Source organism: Bombus pyrosoma, linkage group LG10 (assembly GCF_014825855.1).
Source record: "Bombus pyrosoma isolate SC7728 linkage group LG10, ASM1482585v1, whole genome shotgun sequence".
Lineage (NCBI taxonomy): Eukaryota > Metazoa > Arthropoda > Insecta > Hymenoptera > Apidae > Bombus > Bombus pyrosoma.
In genome coordinates, this window is record NC_057779.1 from 14,276,305 (window position 1) to 14,298,144 (window position 21,840).

At 35.2% G+C, this 21,840-nt stretch overlaps 1 protein-coding gene across 9 annotated transcripts in view; it reads left to right on the forward strand.

Moving 5' to 3' along the window:
* Window positions 1-21,840, forward strand: part of LOC122571989 (acetylcholine receptor subunit alpha-like) — a 398,975-nt gene that overhangs the window by 111,177 nt on the left and 265,958 nt on the right. For 8 of the 9 annotated variants that reach the window (XR_006318308.1, XR_006318309.1, XM_043736418.1 and 5 more), the window contains one exon: window positions 6,536-6,580. Coding sequence is in view for 4 of the 9 variants with exons in the window: in XM_043736418.1 (XP_043592353.1) it covers window positions 6,536-6,580 (45 nt within the window). In the remaining 5 variants the exon portion in view is untranslated. Of the gene's footprint in view, window positions 1-6,535; window positions 6,581-21,840 lie in introns of those variants that run through there. The other variant, XM_043736422.1, reaches the window with a different exon arrangement.

Consider the following 21,840-nt stretch of genomic DNA (forward strand, 5'->3'; position numbering starts at 1 on the left):
CTTTTTAGTCTTCTTTCTATGCTTGCGTTGATCGTTTCCGTAGCCAGCCTGTTTGGGTGTGTTGTTATTCTTTCTCTGTACCTTTCCGCGCATCTGGTAATCTCCTCCTTGACCGTTGGTATTCCGAGGTCCTTCCGAATATCCTCGTTTCTAACGTACCATGGGGCGTTTACTATTGTTCTCAGAATTTTTGATTGTAATGTCTCTATTTTGTTTATATGGCTCTTTGCTGCTGTCCCCCATAGTGGTATTCCGTATGTCCAGATTGGTTTTATAATTGTTTTATATATTTTAAGTTCATTTTCTATGCTTAGTTTGGATTTTCGACTTGTTAGCCAGTGCATTTGTCTCCTTGTTGTCTGTATTTTGTCTGTTATTGATTTAATATGCTGTTTCCACGTGAGTTGTGTATCTATGTGGAGTCTTAGGTATTTGACTTGTCTTGTTTATGTTATGTACGTGCCGTTCAGTAGGATGTTTGGTGGCGTCTGTTTTCGCAATGTGAATGTAATATGATTGCATTTGTTGGGGTTTGCTTTTATTTCTTTAGCTTGCAGCCACTTTTCTATTTTTGTGGAGACCACACACCTTGGGCAAGATGGCAGTCAGATGTCTTCAGATCCTTACTGCGTACCCTCAATAGTCTCAAGTATCCTCCATAGATCTCAGGAATTTTCTAATTAAGGTCCTTCAGACCGAGCAAATATTCTTTCACTGAATTGTTTTCCAGAGTTTATTGTCCACCACGGGTTGACACGGGAAAGTTGCCTTTTCTCACGTATGAGGCCTCCCACTAGCAACTTTATCTCGAGGGCGGTTAGCATCCATCTTCATCCACCACCATAGCAAATAACCAATTAACAACGAAGCCTATTTCCCTCACTGTCCTAGCCAAAAAATCCGATGGTCCCGTGCGCTAGACACACCCATCCTGAGCTTTCCTCCGCCACAGCATCGTCATCGAACTTCACTGATTTTCCATCTTCCAAACAGTCAACATCTTTTGACCGGTTTTCCATCCTTACTTAACTTATACATACGTACCAGGGTAACTATCTTCTTTACAAAGTTGTTGGAATAAACTGTGATTTATAACTTGTTATATCAGTGTCATATTTAATTTAAGTACCTCTATTATCCTAATCGAAATAGGGGATCGATCATTTCGTGGTGTCGATTATCTAATCGTAACGGGAATTTGCGACTCCCGTTGACGTGCTTCCTCGCGATCGCGTCTCTCCGCGAGTGGTCGAAACAGTAACTGTTTCGTTGGCAGTGTGAGACAAAGAGAGTGCTGAGACGCGTGCAAATATATGTCGGGTTAGCGTTAGGATTAGAGTTGGGGTTAAGGGCGTGAAACAAATCTTCGTTGTGATTAGACATTGTCGTTATGCAATAGAGAAGATATTGACTAGAGCAAATATGATTGTTACAGATATCGACAAGTAACCGTGGTAATTAGATACTCGAGACGCTAATAACAATGATCCTAGGTTCGATAACGAATCCGCGGTCAACGGGATAACAGATGTATGTTCTCACAAACTCTAAGTCCGACTCTTGGTTAACAAACGTGAAATGTTCACTGATCGTAAAGACGTTATTCTTTCTCGTCGATGAGATCACATGAAAGAATGACTTTCCGTCGCGATGATGCCACAGAGGAAAACTATGACGGGGTGTGTCTAAGGGCACGAGATCATCGGATTCGTGGAGCGATGCCTTCGTTCGGAAGGTGAGGGAAATTGACGTTGCTGTTAATTGGTCAATTTCCATATCGGTGGTTAGAAAAGGATGCTAGCCACCCTTGAGGGAGAGAGTTGCTAGCGAAAGCGTCGTACGTGAGAAAAGAAGATTTCTCGTATCTTTCCGCAGTAGGTGACGGATTTAGGGGCTGCGAAGACTAAGACTGTTCGTCAGTTTGACGAACCTCAGCTAAATAAATTCTAAGATTTATAGCGGGTCCTTAGGCTAGCTGAATACGTACTGTGGAGATGCATCGACATCTGGTAATCATCTTGTCCAAAGAATGCGGTCTTTGTGTAGCGGGCCACGGGACAGAATCCGTTGGAGTGTTTACTGTCGCGTGCCGCTGCTATATTTTTTCAAGGAGAGCTATACGGTTACTCTATGCCTTTGTTTAGGTAAACGTTTATCCCTTGACCGCGGCTACGTTGGCGACTGATTGTCGCCTCGAGCCCAAGCTCACTGTTACAAATCTCGAATAAACCCAATCGGATTGAATGACAATTGTTTAATTATGGCTGTGGTAAAATCTGGATTACGATATTACGGGATTTTCCCCAAGTTCCGAAGAGAGGCTCCGGTGTTCTTTCATCTCCGACATATATATCGACAAAGATCCTGGAAATCGTTTATTAAATAAATCCAAGACTATTTTAATATGAATTCCAAGTGTAACCTCAGTGTTCCTTTACTTTTATTTCGGCAATTAAGATCCACAATTCTCAACAATATATTTATTTATTAATCGTTTTCAAACAAATATGCTTTGTACAGTAAGACACAAGTATAATAAAAATACGATATATTTACACATAGTCTGGATTTATGTGATCTGTTCCCAATTTATCACATTACACGAAATACTTTTAAATTTCATTACCGCTGTAACGCCACATGACTATCGTAATTATAACGTCTCGTATTCCTACTGTCACAAAAGGTTGGTCAATGGATTAGTTAGTGCTTTGATTTGCATTAAGTGACGCGAAGAATTTTGAAATTTCCGAAATTATAATTTTCAGCGTCGTTTTATCGATATGTAGGAACAGGGTCTGCACTGTGTCATCAACGTAATTAATGTTATTGTTACAAGTAGTATATTAAGTACATAGAGATAATACTATCGCCTAGCATACCATTAACGAACCATTACGATATCGTATGCTACGATATAATTCCATTCTTATTGTTAGCTTAATCAACTTTGCGTTAGAAGTTTGTGACCTGAGCTTTGCAAATATTTCCTCTCACTTCGGAGCTTCAAACTTCCTGTTCAATCTGATTTATAATTTGTGTAATACAGTTGTGTCGACGAAGAATGAAATAATAATTATTTGCCAAAGTTCCGCTAACTCTGTCTGCATCAAATACCTTCGTTATTTTCAACAGCGAGCGAAAATATTATCCACGAGAATTGTATAATCGAGAACAGGACGTAATATCACGACGGTAACGATTTCTTTACAGATGAAGTCAGATAACCGGAGATAAATTCTGCTTTTACGAACAAAATGTTCCAACAACGTAATACGACCGTAATCAATGGAACTGGATAGCTGCAGACAAACTCTGTTCCTCCAAGTAAAATGTTCAATTCTTTTTAACGAATTCTGAATATCAAAATAGTAAAATGAATTTACTTTATTCTAAGACAGTTGATGTTTTACATGAAAGATATAAGAAAAAATGAGTTCTTACGAAGTATGTTATTTATTAGAATTCGTAGAAATATTCCCAGCACGATGGATGCCTGGTACGCTAAACAGCGATGAAAAAGTGACAAACGTCGGTGAGGAAATTTTTCCAAATCGATGGGTAGAACGTGAGCACGCGGTTCCTTGGTAGCTCGGTCTTGCTCTTAATAACCTCAGAGTCTTTCTTGCTGGGAACACTGAAAAATACCATGGCGCCGACAATTTCGCTAGATACGGTGCAACGAATTTCCGAGGTATATTCTGCAAATAAACTGAGAGACGATAAAACATGCACTGGTTCGCACATTGCAACATCGTATCGATATACTGGCGTACATAGTGGCTATTCCGAACATGTTTTGTAATAAAAATAATCACATGTACAGATACTCGTAAAGTTTTAAGAACAATGTAACAACAATGGGATTTTGGGACGTAAATAGCTAGTCTCGAAGTACAAACGTAATTTTCTTCTACTTGAATTTTCCTTATTGTTTGTCGTATATTATACAAGTCTTCTGATTATCTTCGACAATGTACAACTTACCAAAAATTTTAAATAGAATTATTGTAGGTAAATCGAGGTATATTTAATTGGTTAGTTAGAGTTAAATTGATCACTTGATTTAAGCATTTAAAATAACAAACTAAATTAAGCATTGAATTTATTACTATCGTCCCTATATCGTGAAATTGATATTTTGATTCCCTCGTACACGCTCATGGCATTTAGTCTCTTCATACTGTTCGCGATTACACAGCGACGCTTTTCAAATTTGCCAATCAATCTTCTTAATACACGAGAAATATGCTCGTTTAAGATGACAGGGATTCTTCATATCGTTAAATACGCGTCAGCGTATTTCATTTAAGCAAAGAAGGAAGCAGTTAGAATTGCGAAAACCACGTGCTTCGAAGATAACGCAAATTATCGGAGAAGAGAAAAGTTCGCAGTAGTTACGACGTTGTAGTCAATTTCAGCTTTTACGCTTTCAGTAAAAGTGTCATTGATAATATTTGGAGTAACTTAGCATGAAAAAGCATTTCCATGAAACAGCGACAACGTTAAAAGAGACGTAGATATTGTTTTAAAGTTCGTTCATTGAACTCTGTCTTCGTTCGGTTCTTGTTCCTTTGGTACCTCTGCGGCATTTACATTTCACAGCTGTCGCACAGTTTCGTTCTTCTCGAGGCAGACCAGATACCGAACTCGTTAAAACTTGCACAGCGTCGGATTTAAATTAGCGGTGAGAAACCAGGAAAATATCTCAAATGTTTCGCAAAGACCGATTCAAAGAATGAATAATTTACGGACAAAGTCAAATCTCCAGCAAACTTTCGATCTTCTGGCAATATCGTAAATTAATAATTGTTATCTTGATGAAATATTGCGAACTTTTTAAGTACGCAGCCTAATTTATATTTATCTTGATGAAGTATTACGAATTTTCAAAGTATGCGTCCCGTGGCGAATAATCACTCGACGTACGTTTTAATTAGCGAGTTATATCGTCTACCAACTTTTCACTTCAACTCTTCTTATTTCGATTATAATTGAAATAATTAACGTCAGATTTTAATCTCTTGCTCGCGCCGAATTGGACTGGCTTCCGCTGAACTGTTCGCCACGACTTTCCGTGTAAATTTACACTGGTTCGTTTTGAGATATCGACGTTTTCTCAGAAGAATTTTGAAATTTAAAGAGGCGCTTCAAGTTCACTTCGTTTCGCAATCGTCAAAAATCGTCACAAATCGTCACAAGCAAAAGACATGTTGTGTTAATACGCCAAGTGGCCTCTGCGTCACATCCGATGCACCGTATTTGCTACACTGTGTTGTACGCGCGGATGCAACAAATATTAAATAAACTTTATTTAAGATGTAGATGTATTATTAAAGCTTCGTTAAAAATTACGGCAGAGTCGATATTTGTGGAGTTCTTTATGAATATACATTTTCCTCGCTTTCCCGCAGTGACGAGCTTCATTTTCCACGTAACAAACATGGGCAGTAAACGTCTAATTTGAAAGACTTTCATCATAGATAATCTCGTCTTGCGATTGTCAAAACATAATTAGAACGTCCTCGTCTTATTTTTTTAGATTGAACGTCACCACCAAAATTGAACATCTTATTTTTAGTCTCACTGAGAAATGATTAATTCGGTTTTATGGGAAAATAATCTTTTTCCAATTATTTTTCTAATGACTACGATGTCATCGTTATTTTTTCGTTATGCTTCATCTTATTTTAGACAATTCGAAGTAAAAGTGCACATAGATCGAACAGATTAGTGACGTTAATGCGTCTGACCAAAAAGAATTGGTAAATAGAAATGGTAAATACATTTGATTATGAACTCAGTCATCGCACTTTTAATTTACATGGTCTTTCGTGTAGAATATATCAGTAGATAACGTTTAACCCCTTAACCCACGATTTATGTTCGAGAATTTTGGGCCGAAAACGTAAAAAAGCTCGCGCAGCCTTCGGGCCATTCGCACGACTTGTGTAGTACGTACCACGAGCGATGCCCGCAATATTTACGATTGGTCCGATCATCTACTACGGGCTATGCCCGTAATATTTACGTTTGGCCCGATTATCGTACTACGGGCTATGCCCGTAGTTGTAGGTTAAGGGGTTAAGTTCTTCGACAGTTTTCCAGGAGATTGCCAACGAATTTGAGCAATATGGTAATTTATGGCAACAGAAGGCAATTTATGCTAAGACATTTGGAAACTTGCACTTGAGCAGCTGCGCCTGAACAATTTCTGCGAAAACGGCTGATGCGTTCGCAGACAAAATCATATCGGCGTATACATGTGTATTTCTGTAGGCTGTGTGAAACATTTGCCTTGATTTTTGACATATATTCCAATTATTCTGTGTATTCTATATAGTCTAATAATTCATTTTCATCCACCACATCAATGTGTAATTTTATCTTTCAATGAAAAGATTTATAAATAATGTAGAACATAATGGAGCGAGAAAGAAAAACAAGTAAATTAATATTTAGATCAAAATATACTCTAACGATACTTAATACAATGAATTAAGAAGTCATTTTTTTTTTTTTACGTTTGTTACAGAACTTGAAGAATCAGATCATGACGACGAATCTGTGGGTCGAACAGGTGAGTGATATTAATTCATTTCCTTAGAAAGAATGACGACAGCTAGATTAAACGCTGTCGGCTTAATCTGTCCTTAGAAAGATTATTCGTCGTGATATAATTCATTTGCGCAGCGATTTAATTGCTAAAATTAATTACCGCTATATGTTCGTGACTCGTTTTCACAGTTTTAAACGCTTTGAATATATGGGATAGTTCGGAAAAGTATTCGAATATTTGACGCATGAAATTTTTATGAATGTATTACGTGTGCTATGCGAAAGTTCTTGAAATTTTATTAACACTTTTATCGAGACACGATTATCGTCATTATATTGATCAAATTTTGCCAATTAAATATACATATATACATAAATATAAGTTACAAGTTACAATACATTTATCGCAAACGTACATCCAACGAAAAATTCATACACAGTTCTAACAGTCGTCTTGAACATGCAATTAATGCTAAAAAGTGATCTCATTAAATATTCTGATATATAGTAAACGATTGATCGTGCAAATATCTTCCTGATCCTTGTAATTTGAATCTTGTAATTTCTATATATGCACCACCAGATTCGTTTCAGATTTTACTACTATAATCATGATAGTGGTATCTTGCCACAGTGTTAATGAAGTTTCAAAATGACATATTTATGCTCCTTCGGGTTCCAGTCGTGTCTTTATTAGTACGTTGCACCTTGTTCCGAAATTTCGTGATTTTCCGGACAGAAAGAAAAAGGAGAAAGAAAAAAGATACAAAAATTTAAAGAGAATTAGAACGTTCTAAAGATCGATATTGTAGCCAATATTTAAGATTCTTATGATTGCATCGACAGGATGTAAGAGAACGTGTAGCGTTCACTTCGGAAGCTGATTGTACTCGTAAAAACAATAAAAATAAACTCGTATGAACATACGTTCTGTCTATGTTCGTCCATGAAAGACAACGAATTTTCTGCTTCGTTTTTGTGTTGTCTGATTAATTGCTAATTATTTCCAATAATTAAGGTTCTCAACGTCGTATCGACAATATACAGGGTGTAACATAACCTCTTAAAACAATAAAAATAAGCTCATACAAATATATGTTCTATCTATCTTCGTTCATGAAAGACAACGAATTTTCTGCTTCGTTTTTGTGTTGTCTAATTAATTGCTAATTATTGCCAATATTTAAGGTTCTCAACGTCGTATCGACAATATACAGGGTGTAACATAACCTCTTAAAACAATAAAAATAAGCTCATACAAATATATGTTCTATCTATCTTCGTTCATGAAAGACAAATTTTCTGCTTCGTTTTTGTGTTGTCTAATTAATTGCTAATTATTGCCAATATTTAAGGTTCTCAACGTCGTATCGACAATATACAGGGTGTAACATAACCTCTTAAAATAATAAAAATGAGCTCATACAAATATATGTTCTATCTATCTTCGTTCATGAAAGACAAATTTTCTGCTCCGTTTTTGTGTTGTCCAATTAATTGCTAATTATTTCCAATATTTAAGGTTCTCAACGTCGTATCGACAATATACAGGGTGTAACATAACCTCTTAAAATAATAAAAATGAGCTCATACAAATATAGGTTCTATCTATCTTCGTTCATGAAAGACAAATTTTCTGCTTCGTTTTTGTGTTGTCTAATTAATTGCTAATTATTGCCAATATTTAAGGTTCTCAACGTCGTATCGACAATATACAGGGTGTAACATAACCTCTTAAAATAATAAAAATAGGCTCATGTAAATATATGTTCCATCTGTCTTCTTTCATGAGACACGACGAATTTTCTGTTTTGATTCTGTGTTATCTAATTACTATCACAGAAGATGCTAAAAAAGACGATCCTGTAGTTCAAAGTAAACCAGTAAACGTCTTGTTGTGGATTCGGTTACGCTCTGAACGCTTGCTGGTATTTCTCGAATTTGTCGGATAGCTTGTCCTATTCTGAAGCTTAGTATTTCAACTTAGTATTTTTACTAGATTTGTTCTGCTTACAAAATTCGTTATATTTCACGAACGAAGACACATAGGTAGATACGTTTATATCAACTGTTTTCACCCTTTTTACGTGTACAATCAGTTCCCGAAGTGGGTCTCACGTGTTCTGTTACATCCTGTACATCGATCGTCTAAAATCTAGAGACTCGCATAACATCGAGAAGTTTAAATATCAACAACAATATCGATATTTTGAGCGCCTCTTAACAAAAATACGACTGCAACGCGAAGAAATACGTAAAATTTCGAAGTATTGCAAAATCCTTCGTATAATACGCATAACATATTCACAATAATTTTCCACGTGCGTCTAAACAATTTCGCCAGCCACGGTATCATTTCTCGATGACAAACGAATCTGAGCAACGCCGGCATCGCAAATGAACGATTACCTAAAATTGGAAATTGTGAGAGAAGTTTGAAGTAAAACAGGCGGACCAGCCGAATAGACTGAAGGCGGCGCGGCATAATTCGTGCGTGGGAAGTAACAGACGCTTAGCCATTTCGAGTCATCGTCAGCACAGTAACTGCAAATTGCTTCGCCAAGTAATATGTACTCGTGTAACTACACAGCGTTGCGCGCCGTTTCTTTTGCTAGAAAGAATCAAGCTAAGGAGGAACGAGAGGCAAGACAGCAAGGCGCAGCAGCAAATGTAATTGAAGAATAATTAAGCGAGACCAATTAACATCCTTATCCTCGTTCCGCGAGCAACTTGAAAAACGCCTTCAAAGATAAATCCCGCTAAATACGTTAGACGTATACATGCAATTTACGGCCGTAAATCTACGAACGTGGCTCCTTCTTAACAGTGAATTTACTTTCTTGGTCAAGGATTTATGTATCCTTTAAATGGATGTTGCTGCGAATAATTACCGAGATAAATAGTTCAGTGTGTGTGATGCTTGTTTCTCCTGGATCAGGAGATTGGACAGGATGATGGCAGAAGAAACATGAGAGTACATGTACATACAGTTGCTGAAATTTCCATCAAGCCACTCTATGTTTTATAGCAAAATCTTATAAATATCCCATTTTAACGACAAGTCTGTGTATGATACCATTTTGGAAGAAATAGAAAAGGAACGTATATGTAAAAATGGTTTTAATAACATTCACAGAAAGAATTGGGGATGATAATTTTATTTATCAACACGATAATGCTCCGGTTTGTATTCCAAAACGTACAAAACGATGGCTACATTGGAAAAGAATATGAAGGATTTAACATGGCCAGCTTGTTCCCCAAATTAGAATCCCATAGAAAATTTTTGGGGAATAATTGCAAGAAAATTTCATGCCCATTGCAGGAAATATAATTCCATTGGTAAATTATCAAACGTGGACGCCTATCGATAGAAAAACATCACAAAACTTGCATAAACTAGCAATATGGAAACAACGAAGAAGTTACTGTCAATTTTCATTTTATTTATTTAAAGAGCACGTTGGTTTTATAGAAGTTTTGCATTTTGTCTTCTGTTAAATTATATTTTTACCTTATATTTATATCTGTTACATCTTTTAATGACATTTTCGATTACATTAATTATATTTTTCATATCTTTTAAAAGAAATGCTACTTCTGTCGTCACAACCGAAGCACGTGTTTCTTTTCTAATTTTCCCAAAATGCTATCATACACAAACTTGTACACAATCATACTTCATGCTATCATACACAAACTTAGAATAGAACGATTGTAAGATTTTACCAAGGAACATAGTGGCCTCATGGAAATTTGGGCCGCTGTAATGAAAATAAAGTTGTTGGAGAATTTTTTACAAATTTTCTGAGTGTCACATATTAGATACTACATATTTTTCTACCTCGTTGCATTTCATTTTTTGTACATTTTTTATCACGAATTCAAGATAACGCTTAAGCTTTTGTATAAATTTAAAGTAACACTATTTTAACATAACGTTTATTTTAACACACAGCTATCGATTTTGTCTTGTTCTATCGCTGGTTTCGTTGGAAACGAGCGTATTTCTTTTTATTGGGAAGTTTTTAAAATCCGTTGTTCGATATCAAATGCAGTTATCCGATATCCGTGTCGATTTTCTGACTTCGCTGTCATTTTGTGGCGAATAAATACCATTCCAATACGAGCAATAAAAATTTGTATGCATTTATAGGAAATTTGAAGGTACAGAATTGCACGAAACGCACATATTGTTCAAAGTATAGTGCTTTCTGCAATACTTGCTAGATAAAACAATTTTCCACTAAGGTTCCACTGTTTTAATTATATTCTCAAAATTAGGAATTTGCATAAAAATTCGCAGTCTACTAGCACGATACTTATAACCATGATTGATGTGTGCAATTATTCTGTTTTGATGATATTTGTACGCGTGTGCTGATTAACAAACTACTCGAAGGACCAGTCTTGTGATAAGATGCAAGGAAATAGATTGAGAAACTTATCGTAGAATCCTTTCCCTTTGACTTTTTATTTCTTCCTATTTTAACGAGAACTTTTGCTCTTCGTTGGCTTATTAATTAAACTGCTTATCTGTCAAATTAATTAACTTTACAAACCAAGAAGCAAGGAAAATTGATGTAATTTTAAAAGATGAGCTTGACACTGAGGTCTAAAAAGTTTCAAAAATTGGAGTTGACCACTTTGGCCTGTGAACGACTCAATTGTCAATTACACGTTGATTCATCAATTTTTATAAATCAATCACAACTCCACCAATAATATACATATACTTTTACTTGTTTTCACCTCTCTACAGTTCTGTTTATATTTCGAGACAGTTTTTATGTTATGGAAGATGTTCATGAAAAATCGACCACGAAATTTTAAACATTTCTTTATTCAAGTCTTTTTCACGCTATTTAAAATACATAGTTCTGTTTAATTGCTTAATTAATAAGTCTCGTAGAAGTAAGTTAAAGATCTCGTAACTACGAGATTTATAGCATCAATCGGTTTATTAATACGTACGTTTGTGGGCTGAAAAATTTCTCGAGAAAATTAAATTACGCCTCTGCGTCCGAGAAGAATTACCGCCTATATCAGTCTCATAATTAATTAACACTAGAACTACCGATAATTAACGAAGCTATTTCTACCAAAACCAGTGAAAATGACTGGACTTTAAAAAATACGTAATAATAGAATATTTTTATATTTAGTGATTTATTATTTTCCCACAGAAGCAATTCCATGTTATGTAGTACATTTTTAGTATTATTAATCCATCTGGGATACCCAAACGAGGGTTGACACATTTATAAAATTGTAGAGCCAGTCATTTTGACTGCTGTGGTATTTCTAGTGTTAGCATCTAGCGATCTAGCGATCGATCCGGAATTTTCCTGATAACTGATATCGTCATATCGGATGATGCGCGGTACAAATTTTCAAAACGTGTGGCAAGTTGTACAAAACGAGGAAACTGGTTAATTGGGGTTCGATAAACAGATTGCAGCACCCTTTTACACTTTGACAAGTACCAGTCATTTAGACTGGCATTGGTATAAGTAGCTTTGATAGAAAATTATTTTGAGAACATAAAAATACATAAGAATACATACAACAATACATTGAATACATAATTTGAATACATAAAAAACAAAATAAAATTCATTATATTATTCTTGTAGTTGTCGTTGCGAAAGTCATTACATCACGAACATGAAGTAGGAATTTGAAAATAAAATTGTACAACCAGTCAATTTGACTGCTATTGGTATAAGTAGCCTTGATACAAAATTATTTTCAATATGAATACATAAAAAACAAAATAAAGTTTATTATATTATTCTTTTAGTTATCGTTGCGAAAGTCATTACATCATTGAAGTAGGAATTTTAGAATAAAATTGTAAGACCAGTCAATTTGACTGGTGTGGTACTTCTAGTGTTAAAGAGTGTTGTGAGCAAAGATTAAAACAGGCTAAGAAAACAGATAAATACTGTAGTAACGTGGACGAGGAGCCTGGGGATGTCGTGCGAATTATAAACAAGCGGATGCTGAGCATGTGCGTGGTGGGGTTAAGACAAAAGATATGAGACTAAGGCAAAAGACAAGGAGTTGCTATGGGACATAAATGAATTAACGGCAGCATGAGTTGAGAAGCCAGAGAGTGCGGATTACGTTGTCAAGATAGTGTTGTTAGCGTTGTTGAGAGAGAGTTGAATCTGTGGTGATGAGAGTTGTTAATTAATTATCTAGTTGTCTTAATTATAATACGTTGTTGCGATTAGTTCATGTTAAATAACCATCGTTTTTTTGTTTAATTAACATCTATTTAATCCATTTATTATTAATAAACTAATTATAATAATTTACGATACTACAATACTGAGCTCAAGGTTCATTTTCCTCTCAGTTGTTTTTCATCTCTCATGCTGAGAATAAAGTTTATGAAGCAAATTCTATAGCGAGAAGAGTCTTCCTTTCTAAACTAAAAGTTTTTAGTTTTATCATCGGCTAGTAATACTTTTATTTCTAGTAAAATATAGTGAAAGTTACGTTCTTAATAGAAATCGTGAGGAAAGCTACTGCAACATCTATTCTGAAAATTTGTTTTACGATCGAAATTAACATTTCTAGAAGAGACAACAATAATCTTTCATTATTTGTAGAAGATAGAGAGCATCGATAATATATTTCTATCGGCAAACGAGCTTCCCTCTTTCCTATTCGCCACGTTGATAAACTGTTTCAGAGTTTCTGCATCGGAAAACCGACCTCTTGCGCTCATTACAGATGCGAACTCTGTTTTCCCCACGTTGTCTTGCTCCTTCTCTTCTACTTTCATATTATTCTTCCACTCTCTCTTCTCCTTATTTTGTCCTTTATCTTGTATGCCTTTCTGCTATTCATTCTCTCTACAAATCGTACCTCATTTATTTTCATACCTTTCTTTTCTATTTCTTAATTTATTTTACACGCTCTTTTATACAGAGTGTTTCGCCTAGTTTCATCGCTCAAAATGTCTACTATAATTACAGACTTATAAAAATGTTCCTCGTTTTCCCTCTCTAAACTATTTCGTATAATCTTTTATACTTAAGTGCCGTTAGATCAAAAGGGCCTGACTATTTTTATCGGGAGTCGTTACCTGAAGAATCGTGAGTTGAGAGTCGAATGGAGTAGTCGTGAGTTGAAAGTCGAGTGCAGTAGTAGCGAGTTGAAAGTCGAGTGGAATAGTTGAGTTAACAGCCGAGTGGTGAGGAATCGAGTTGAAAGTGGAGTGAAGTAGTCGTGAGTTGAGAGTCGAGTTGAGATAGTCGTGAGTTGAGAGTCGAATTGAGATAGTCATGAGTGGGCAGTCGAATGGTGTAGTCGTGAGTTTAGAATCGTGTGGAATAGTTGAGTTGACAGTCGAATGGTGAAGAGTCGAAAGTTCAGTTGCCGAGTTGTTACGGGTCATAGACTATTAGTTGTGAGTTGTGAATTAACTATTTAATTGTCTTAGTTGTAGCACATTACTGTATTTAGTTCACGTTAAAGAACCATCGTTTTCTGTTTAATCCATTGTAAATAAATCTATCGGTCAATAAACTTATTATATAGGATAGAAATCATTAGAATCCATAATTTCTAATATTTCTAAATAAATAAACAAATCCTATAATACCTCGTAAACACGAACATGTACTTTGCTACTGCACCAAATTCAAAAACACAAGACGCAACATTAAAGATACTTGACAATATACGATCACTTCTAACTAATAGAACACACTGTAAGCTTCCTAAAAGGAATAAACCTTTTGCATCTCCTATAGTTGCATACGAGCTATATCAACTTGCTAGTTAATTAATAGCTAGCTAATTACTTACTAAACACCAGTACTAAGCTTGTTATTTACAAGCTTCTTAGCATCTATTGTTATTTTATTACATTACTATATTCCATTTATTACTATATTTATTACATTCTATTTTAGCTATTATTTAATATTTATATATCTATAAAATACACATGTCTGACCAGGGGATGTGATAAATGTCATAAACAATAAATAAAAAAAAATCGTTAATTTTATTCAATGTACAATTGGATTATACTTAAAGGTCGAGGATAAAAGCAAGCCAGAAACGATTTATCTGCAAAAGAAAACATGGCCGGGAAGCAGTGCAAGAACAGAGCGTTTGAATTACGAGAGGAAACTTCAGCATTCTCATAAATTTTGAAATCTTTGCAAGCAACTAAGAGAAATGGAAAGTTTCAAGGAATTGTATCAGAAACACTTTCACAGAAACCGATAATCGGTGATATAAGTGAAACTGTTGCTTCAGCAATAGTTGCACACGATTCTCAGATTAGTTTCAGAGCAATTTCACGTGATCCAGTAATATCTGTGCCAATGCGATTCGCATCTTACATCGATGTGAAGTTTCCCTGTGCTATTTGTCCTGCCATAGGAAATTGCACGAAAATAGTTTTATCTGTCGCGTGATATTCCATCTACGTATTCCATCGACGTAATAATTCGTCACGTTTTATTGAAATTAAAATTCGTCTGATTTACTGATAAAGCCGTTTACACGAGGGATGATTCGTAGAGGGCTGGTACAGTTTCCACAAGTTGTGAAAAAGCAGATTATCAGAGCAGAATTATGGCAACATTAGTGGATATAAATAGGCTACTATCTTCTATAACGACGCAACGATGTCTCAACGATATTCAAAATGTATTGAAATTAACGACGTGTTATTTGATCATTTCTATTGATTTTTTTACTGTAATTAAAATGTTGAAAAAAAATGTTGATAAGGAAGAGAAATTTTCACAAGAGCAGAAGATTAAACAGAATGTTAATTCACATCGGACTCCGGAAGCCCTTGCTACTGTAAGTCATTGAGTTCGTTTCACGAGTTACTTTAATGTAGCTACTGCTTTGTTTAAACGAGTTAAATGTAGCGTTTAATTTAAAAAGACGAGACAAGTTGACTTTTATGTCTTATTAATCCTTGCCAGTAAGATAAAGGTAGTTTCGTAAGAAACCTTTCTATAGAATTGTGCAAGTTGTACAGTTTTTGTAAGAAACTTTCCTATAAAATGTTAATTAATTGTTAATAGCGTTGTAAATGTTAATTGTAAATGTTAATGTAATTAAATTGTAATTGTAAATGTTAATAGCATTAAGCGATAACGATGGATGAAACGTTATAACTTTTGAACCAATCAATTATTAATTATCGTACAATCGCACAGTAAAAATAATTGCACAGTTTATATACACAATATGTCCTTTTTTAACTGGAAACGTTCAAATGTCTGAAAAAAGTTGTACGATATCAACGAGGACATACTGTTTCCCGGACAGTTCAGCGGATGGTGCGAAAGACACAAGTTTCTAGCGTTTTGAAAACGTTTGACTGTCAAGAATATGCAAGAATACGTAACAAGAAATGGCGGTATGAAAAATAAAAGTTCTGATGTCACTCTTGCAGGACGTTTCAAGGTCGTCACAAGGTAAATTATGCAAAGCAAATTATGCAAAACAGAATATTCCCCGCGATACCGTGCAACTTTCAGATATTTCAGATACAGATAACAGATATTTCAACGTTTCCGGTTAAATAGAACATACCTATATACAGGGTGTTTCGTTTCTACCCCGCCAAATGGCCAGGAAATTGTACGTTTGAACGTAAGGAAAGATGCTATATAAATAATGGATCGTGAATGCTCCATTACAAAGTTACAACAAAAACACTATAATTTTAAATGAATGCGCTCTCGTTCCATGGATTTTTCATGTTTACAAAGAATGTCGTCCGTTCTTGCAAACAGAAAGTCAACATTGTTGATAGATTCAGTCTATTGCCATTAGAATTTCATGATTTTCTTTAACTTCACCGAATGCAGTGTCGATCATTTGTATCAATTTCCGAGGCGAATTAATTTCTGCCCGACGCATTTCAATCTTTTCCACAAGCAGAAATCGCCCCATCAAACCGGTCGAAAATTCAAAAGATAGAAATTGATCGATACATTTATCGCGATATCTTTCCTACAGCTTCGTTACTGAGCATTAATCCTAAGAATATGCTGATACCGTTTGACCGGATACAACTGAAACACCCTGTATATGTACTAGTTTCTTTGTCCCCGTTGAAATTTTAATATTTTCCCATTTACTAGGCGTCGGTTTTTTCTTTCCCTCGTTTCTTTACGTTTACGTACTTTTTCTGGCTATCTGTCTTCGTCCCCCGTGTCTGGAGGCGGTACAAATTTAATCGCTGCCGCGTTCTCGTTTGTACTGCACAAATTGTACCGACACGTTTTCCATGACGTTTCTCCCTTCTCTCGGTAATTTTTCACGATGACAGCTCGGTTCGTCACTGCTTGACGATTCATAACCGTATTGTACCATATGGCGAGCACTTGTTTGGTCGGCCGTGACGTTCGATAAAGACGGGATTTGAAATCGAGAACAGGAGCAACGGAGAAACAGAGAGAGTGTGTGGCAGCGACGTTTCAGATCGTTACACTGACAAGAGTCACATCCGTTTCTCTGTATACTTATGCGTGTACGTGCGCTGCCAGGTATTCTGCACGCGTCTCCCAGCGACACGCCATCCTTCAACGTCGAAACCACCCTCTTTAGCTTCCGACTAACCCTCCGAACCGACCGTTTGCGACAACCTACCCAGGTACTGCGTACAACCGGTTTGCCTTCGGCTAGCGCTCGCTTGCGACGACTATACACGCGTGCCACGTGTAACTGAGGGTAATCACGAGACTTGTCCGTGTTGTATCGTTTCGAACCGGTCTGTTCGTTTCGCGAACCTCGTTCTCCTTTCGTTACCGACGACTTTGTTCCGCACCAAATGCTCCTGTACAATTGAAAAATCGCCGTTGCACGTGAGCACTGAGAGACAGCAGTGGCGTCGAGCGACGAGGTGGTACTGGTCTTTGTGCCATTTTCTAGCATCTGGTTTTTGTAAAACCGATGAATTATCGCTTGGAAGCTAATGTAGAAGAAAATAGCTGGTCGAAAGGAGGTTCTTTTAAAAGTAGCCTGTGGATGTTCATGCAGATTTGTGTCTTCTGAGACACAGGTAAAGGAAAGCAGCTGGATTACAGAGCTTTGTATATTTTTGCATGTTAGGTGCACGACGTGCGTTGTTGCAACTTTGAATTTCCTACAAATAGGAAATATATTGTATAAGCATATTTTGACTAGAAAGTTTTATATCTGATAGTTTCCATGAATTAGTTAAAAGTTACGTGAAAGGAACGTGTAAATTATTTTTATCGCCATTGAAGATAATTGAAAAAGTAATCAGGAAGTGTTGATTTGAAAATGTAAATTTGCTAATAATAAAAGCAAGTTCTTCCTAGATTGTTTTGCAAAATATTCCAACATCATTTGCATTTTTGTGGGCCATCGATGCTTGTTTTTATAATGTAAAATCATCGTCCGCATTAAGACAACCACAACATAATGATTTTGAAGTAATCCTAAACGGTAGAACATGAATGTTTAGGTACATAGATTCGTGTGTTATGTTCTTATATTTTTAACAAATATAAAAGTGGCAAAAGAAAATGTTATGTAAGAATACAGTTTGTAGGAAATGAAAATGTGAAAGCTTTTTATTTCTTATGTACATACGTACGTATGTGTAAGTAATAAGAGACGAACGACATACATAGCTAATTCTTGTGTCGTGAAATTGCTCGGCTGGTGTGTAAAGTTAAATTTATAAAATTTTAAAAAGCAATTATTAATTAATTTAATTAGGAATAGATTCAATTGAAACACAACTTTTAATTTAATTCTAAGATATCGACTTTTTATTGAAAATAAATTCAATTGAGACTTGTACTTTTGAATTTTGTAAGTTTAGCCTTATTTTTCGTGTGTATGTATAACGTGGGAGTGTCTAATATGCGTGTAATTAGTATATGCAACGTACATGTTGATATTACACATCCACACAGACTAAACATGCCAAACACATACACACACGCAATTTAAATGCAACAGTGCAACCCCTCTGTAATTATTTTGCCGGAAATTATTCTAATGCTGGCGGCACGCTTTTTATTTTAAAAGGCCGATAGAACGACTGTAAAAAAGGAATTTTTAAGGTAACATTGTAATAGAGAGGCGTAATTTTTAAATTCATCATAATTTCAATTTAACAAATTTATTCAACCCAGTAGAACCAGTTAATTCTTTGCGCTCCATTTTTTTATTGTAAAAGTACGTTGCGGAAAAAGAGACCTTTGCGAGTCAAACTGAAGGCTTTTCCCACCAAAATGACTCCAGACCGTACGATTATTTTTCACAAAGTTGTAACGTTGCCTAATGGTTCAAAGAGCGACAATTTTTTGGCAAAAATTTAACGCTTGTCCAATTTACCACACGATATATAACAAACGTAACATTCTTAAAAATGATCGACTTTTGTATTTTTATCTGAAGTGTACAGTTTAGAAAAAAGAAAAACATCTTTCGTACTGTTTCTCTGAAAGTTTGTCTACATAAAGAAACTTGGATTTATTTATATTACACAAATCTATTATTTTATTTAGTCCGTGCCTCTCGACTTTGGACGAACTTTCAGTTTTTTTTTTTACAACACATTATTGCACTTATCACATTCTTACCTCTAATCTAGAACTAATGCTTACGATCTATTTCAACTTCTGCCTACAAATTATTGCAACTTAAGCCTACACACTATTGCCACTTTGGTCTTTTTGCCTCCTTGCTGTGCTACCTTCCTGTCATTCCACCCCTTCTTGTATTACCTTTACCCTTTTTTCTCTATTATCGCTCTTAGGTCCATTAGTCCTTCCCCAGTCGCATTCAATATTTTTTCCATTTCCTTTGCTCCTCCTGTTATTTCACATTCTTCTGTTACATGTCTCAGGTCCTCTTCTTCCCTTCCACATAATCTGCACCTTCTTTCTTCCTCCTTTTTCCAATGTTCTTTCGCTTTGGTCTCGTTTCCACACCTGAATCTGGCTATAATTTTTCTGTCCTTCCACTTCATCCTCCCTTCCAAGTACTTTGGCATCTCATCTTTGGTTATGTTCCTGTAGTATCTGTTGTATTTGGATTCCCTTATCCTTTTCCTCCTCTCTTCTGTTTCTTTCTTCCTTCTTTCTTCTGCAATTTGGTCTCCTGTCCAACTTTCTTGCTCCCCTCCTGCTTCCCTCTGTGTCTCTCCGTTTCTCACCTCTTCTAGTTCCTTCTTTCTCTTTCTTGCTCTTTTCCCTTCCTGTCCATTTCCCCAGTTCCTCTCTCTCTCTCCTTTATACACTCTTTTACCAGCTCCTTTTCCGATTCTAGAGTTCTTTCCTCGTACCTTGCTGCTCTTTTACCTTGATTTCGTTAAATTTATTATTTGCTTTTAGATATCACATCGTAATAAGAACAAAATCAAGGTAATATTAGCTATTCTTAATTTGTACGATGAAGTAATGGAACATTTTCTTATGGTATTTCTAATCTACCGACAAAACTTTCTCGCAGCATTGCACATTTGTACGGCTGGATTAACGTGTACAAGGTTTGGGAGTAGAATAGCGAAGTACCAGAGCTTTCGATGTATAATGCAGGTTAAATTGGTAGATAGGTTAAAGACCTTGGTTCTTCAAAATGTTCATCGATCCGAGCAGAATAACTTAAGTTCCAAAGTGATGAAAGCACTCTTGTATTCGATGGTGAGTATGATTATATTGAATATGTAACACTTTGAACACGAACGATTGATCTGATAGACGGAACCAATTTTCAACTATACAAAGGAAATATATATCGAAAGGTAGAAGATATTCGCCTGAAAACGACTTTTACGTCATTTCTAAAAGGAACATTTCAATAATTTGATTATTTAAACATCACTTAGTGTCTTTCTAATTTTTGTTTTTTCTTTTTAGTTTATTTTAATTTATTCTACTTTTTAGTTTATATTAATGTAAATGTCGCTGCGAAACATCCAAGAAGGAATAAATAAATGTATAAATAGAAATGAATAGACTATGTTTGGTAAAATAAGATAGAAATTACAAATAAATTTTACCGTTACCATTTTAAGTTCGGAAATTTTTTAAGATTTTTAATGGGGAAAACGTAATGAAACTAACGAGAAGATTGAAATGTTTCTTAGAATTTTCATCTGCAAAGTCAAATTAATGGTCAAATGTCAAATTTCTAAGTATATGAGTTGCGATGTTTTTAACGCTATTCTGAGTCTGAAGGCTGAAATTAAAAGGCTTTAAAGCGTTTGAACTTCTACGACTGAATGAAAAAGTTAATTTTTCGTAAAAGAATATGTAACAATTTATAATGTTAAGAGCGGTAAAATATCCGATCTATATTATGCGCAAAATATATAGTAATCGATGAAATATTTTTCCTTTTAATAGCGAGTCCTCGAAATTATTACGAATATTTGATAAAAGTTTCAAATAGCAAAGTAATAATGTGCATTGTCTTGCGAAAAAAGTTTTTCGAGTTAACATTATTATACCGTGGACAATGAAACTTTTATTATTCAAGATGGTAATTCAGATGGCCATTTTAAAAGCTTTTCTTTAACTATTTCAATTTCATTTCAATCCGCTGAAAAATCGAGTCTATTTCTAACCATGAAACGGAAGTGGTGACAAATTCACTTCTCATTGCCTGCGCTGAAAGTCGATAAAACGACAATAGGATCCCGCTGTTATCTTGTTTGGTAGAAAATTGACAATTACGCGCTTTTGCCTATTTAATTTGCGCGATTCTTCTTTGCTTCTAGTATGCACGGCGTAGAAATGTCGGTTTTGCGGCTTTATCCTATAAAAGGTTAATTAAAATCTTTTAATTAATTTAAAATGTTTAATTAATCTTGGTACACCCTTTGTGATATGATGCTACGGAAATAAAATTTGAAAATAAACCTTTTCTACATATATAGAGTAAATTCAATGTTCTTTGAATGCAAAATGGATAAATTTTTCATCGAATCGTTCATTAACGTCCATTTTCACGCATTTCAGTTTAATTCAGCGAATAATTTTTTACTAACGAGTTAAAAATTTTGCTTAAAACTTAATAAAAAAATAATTTATTCTTCTCTAATAATTCATTTCATAGTAATAATGTCGTAACAACGAAAAATTACATCACGAAGACTTTATGAACGAGAGTATGAAAATTACAATTATACGAATGATTGTTATAAAAATTAGAACCATATCTATTACTGCTCTGAGCAAGAAAAAAATGGAAACAGGAGAAAGTTGCTACAGTATTAATGGACAAAATTGTACTACATTTTCATAT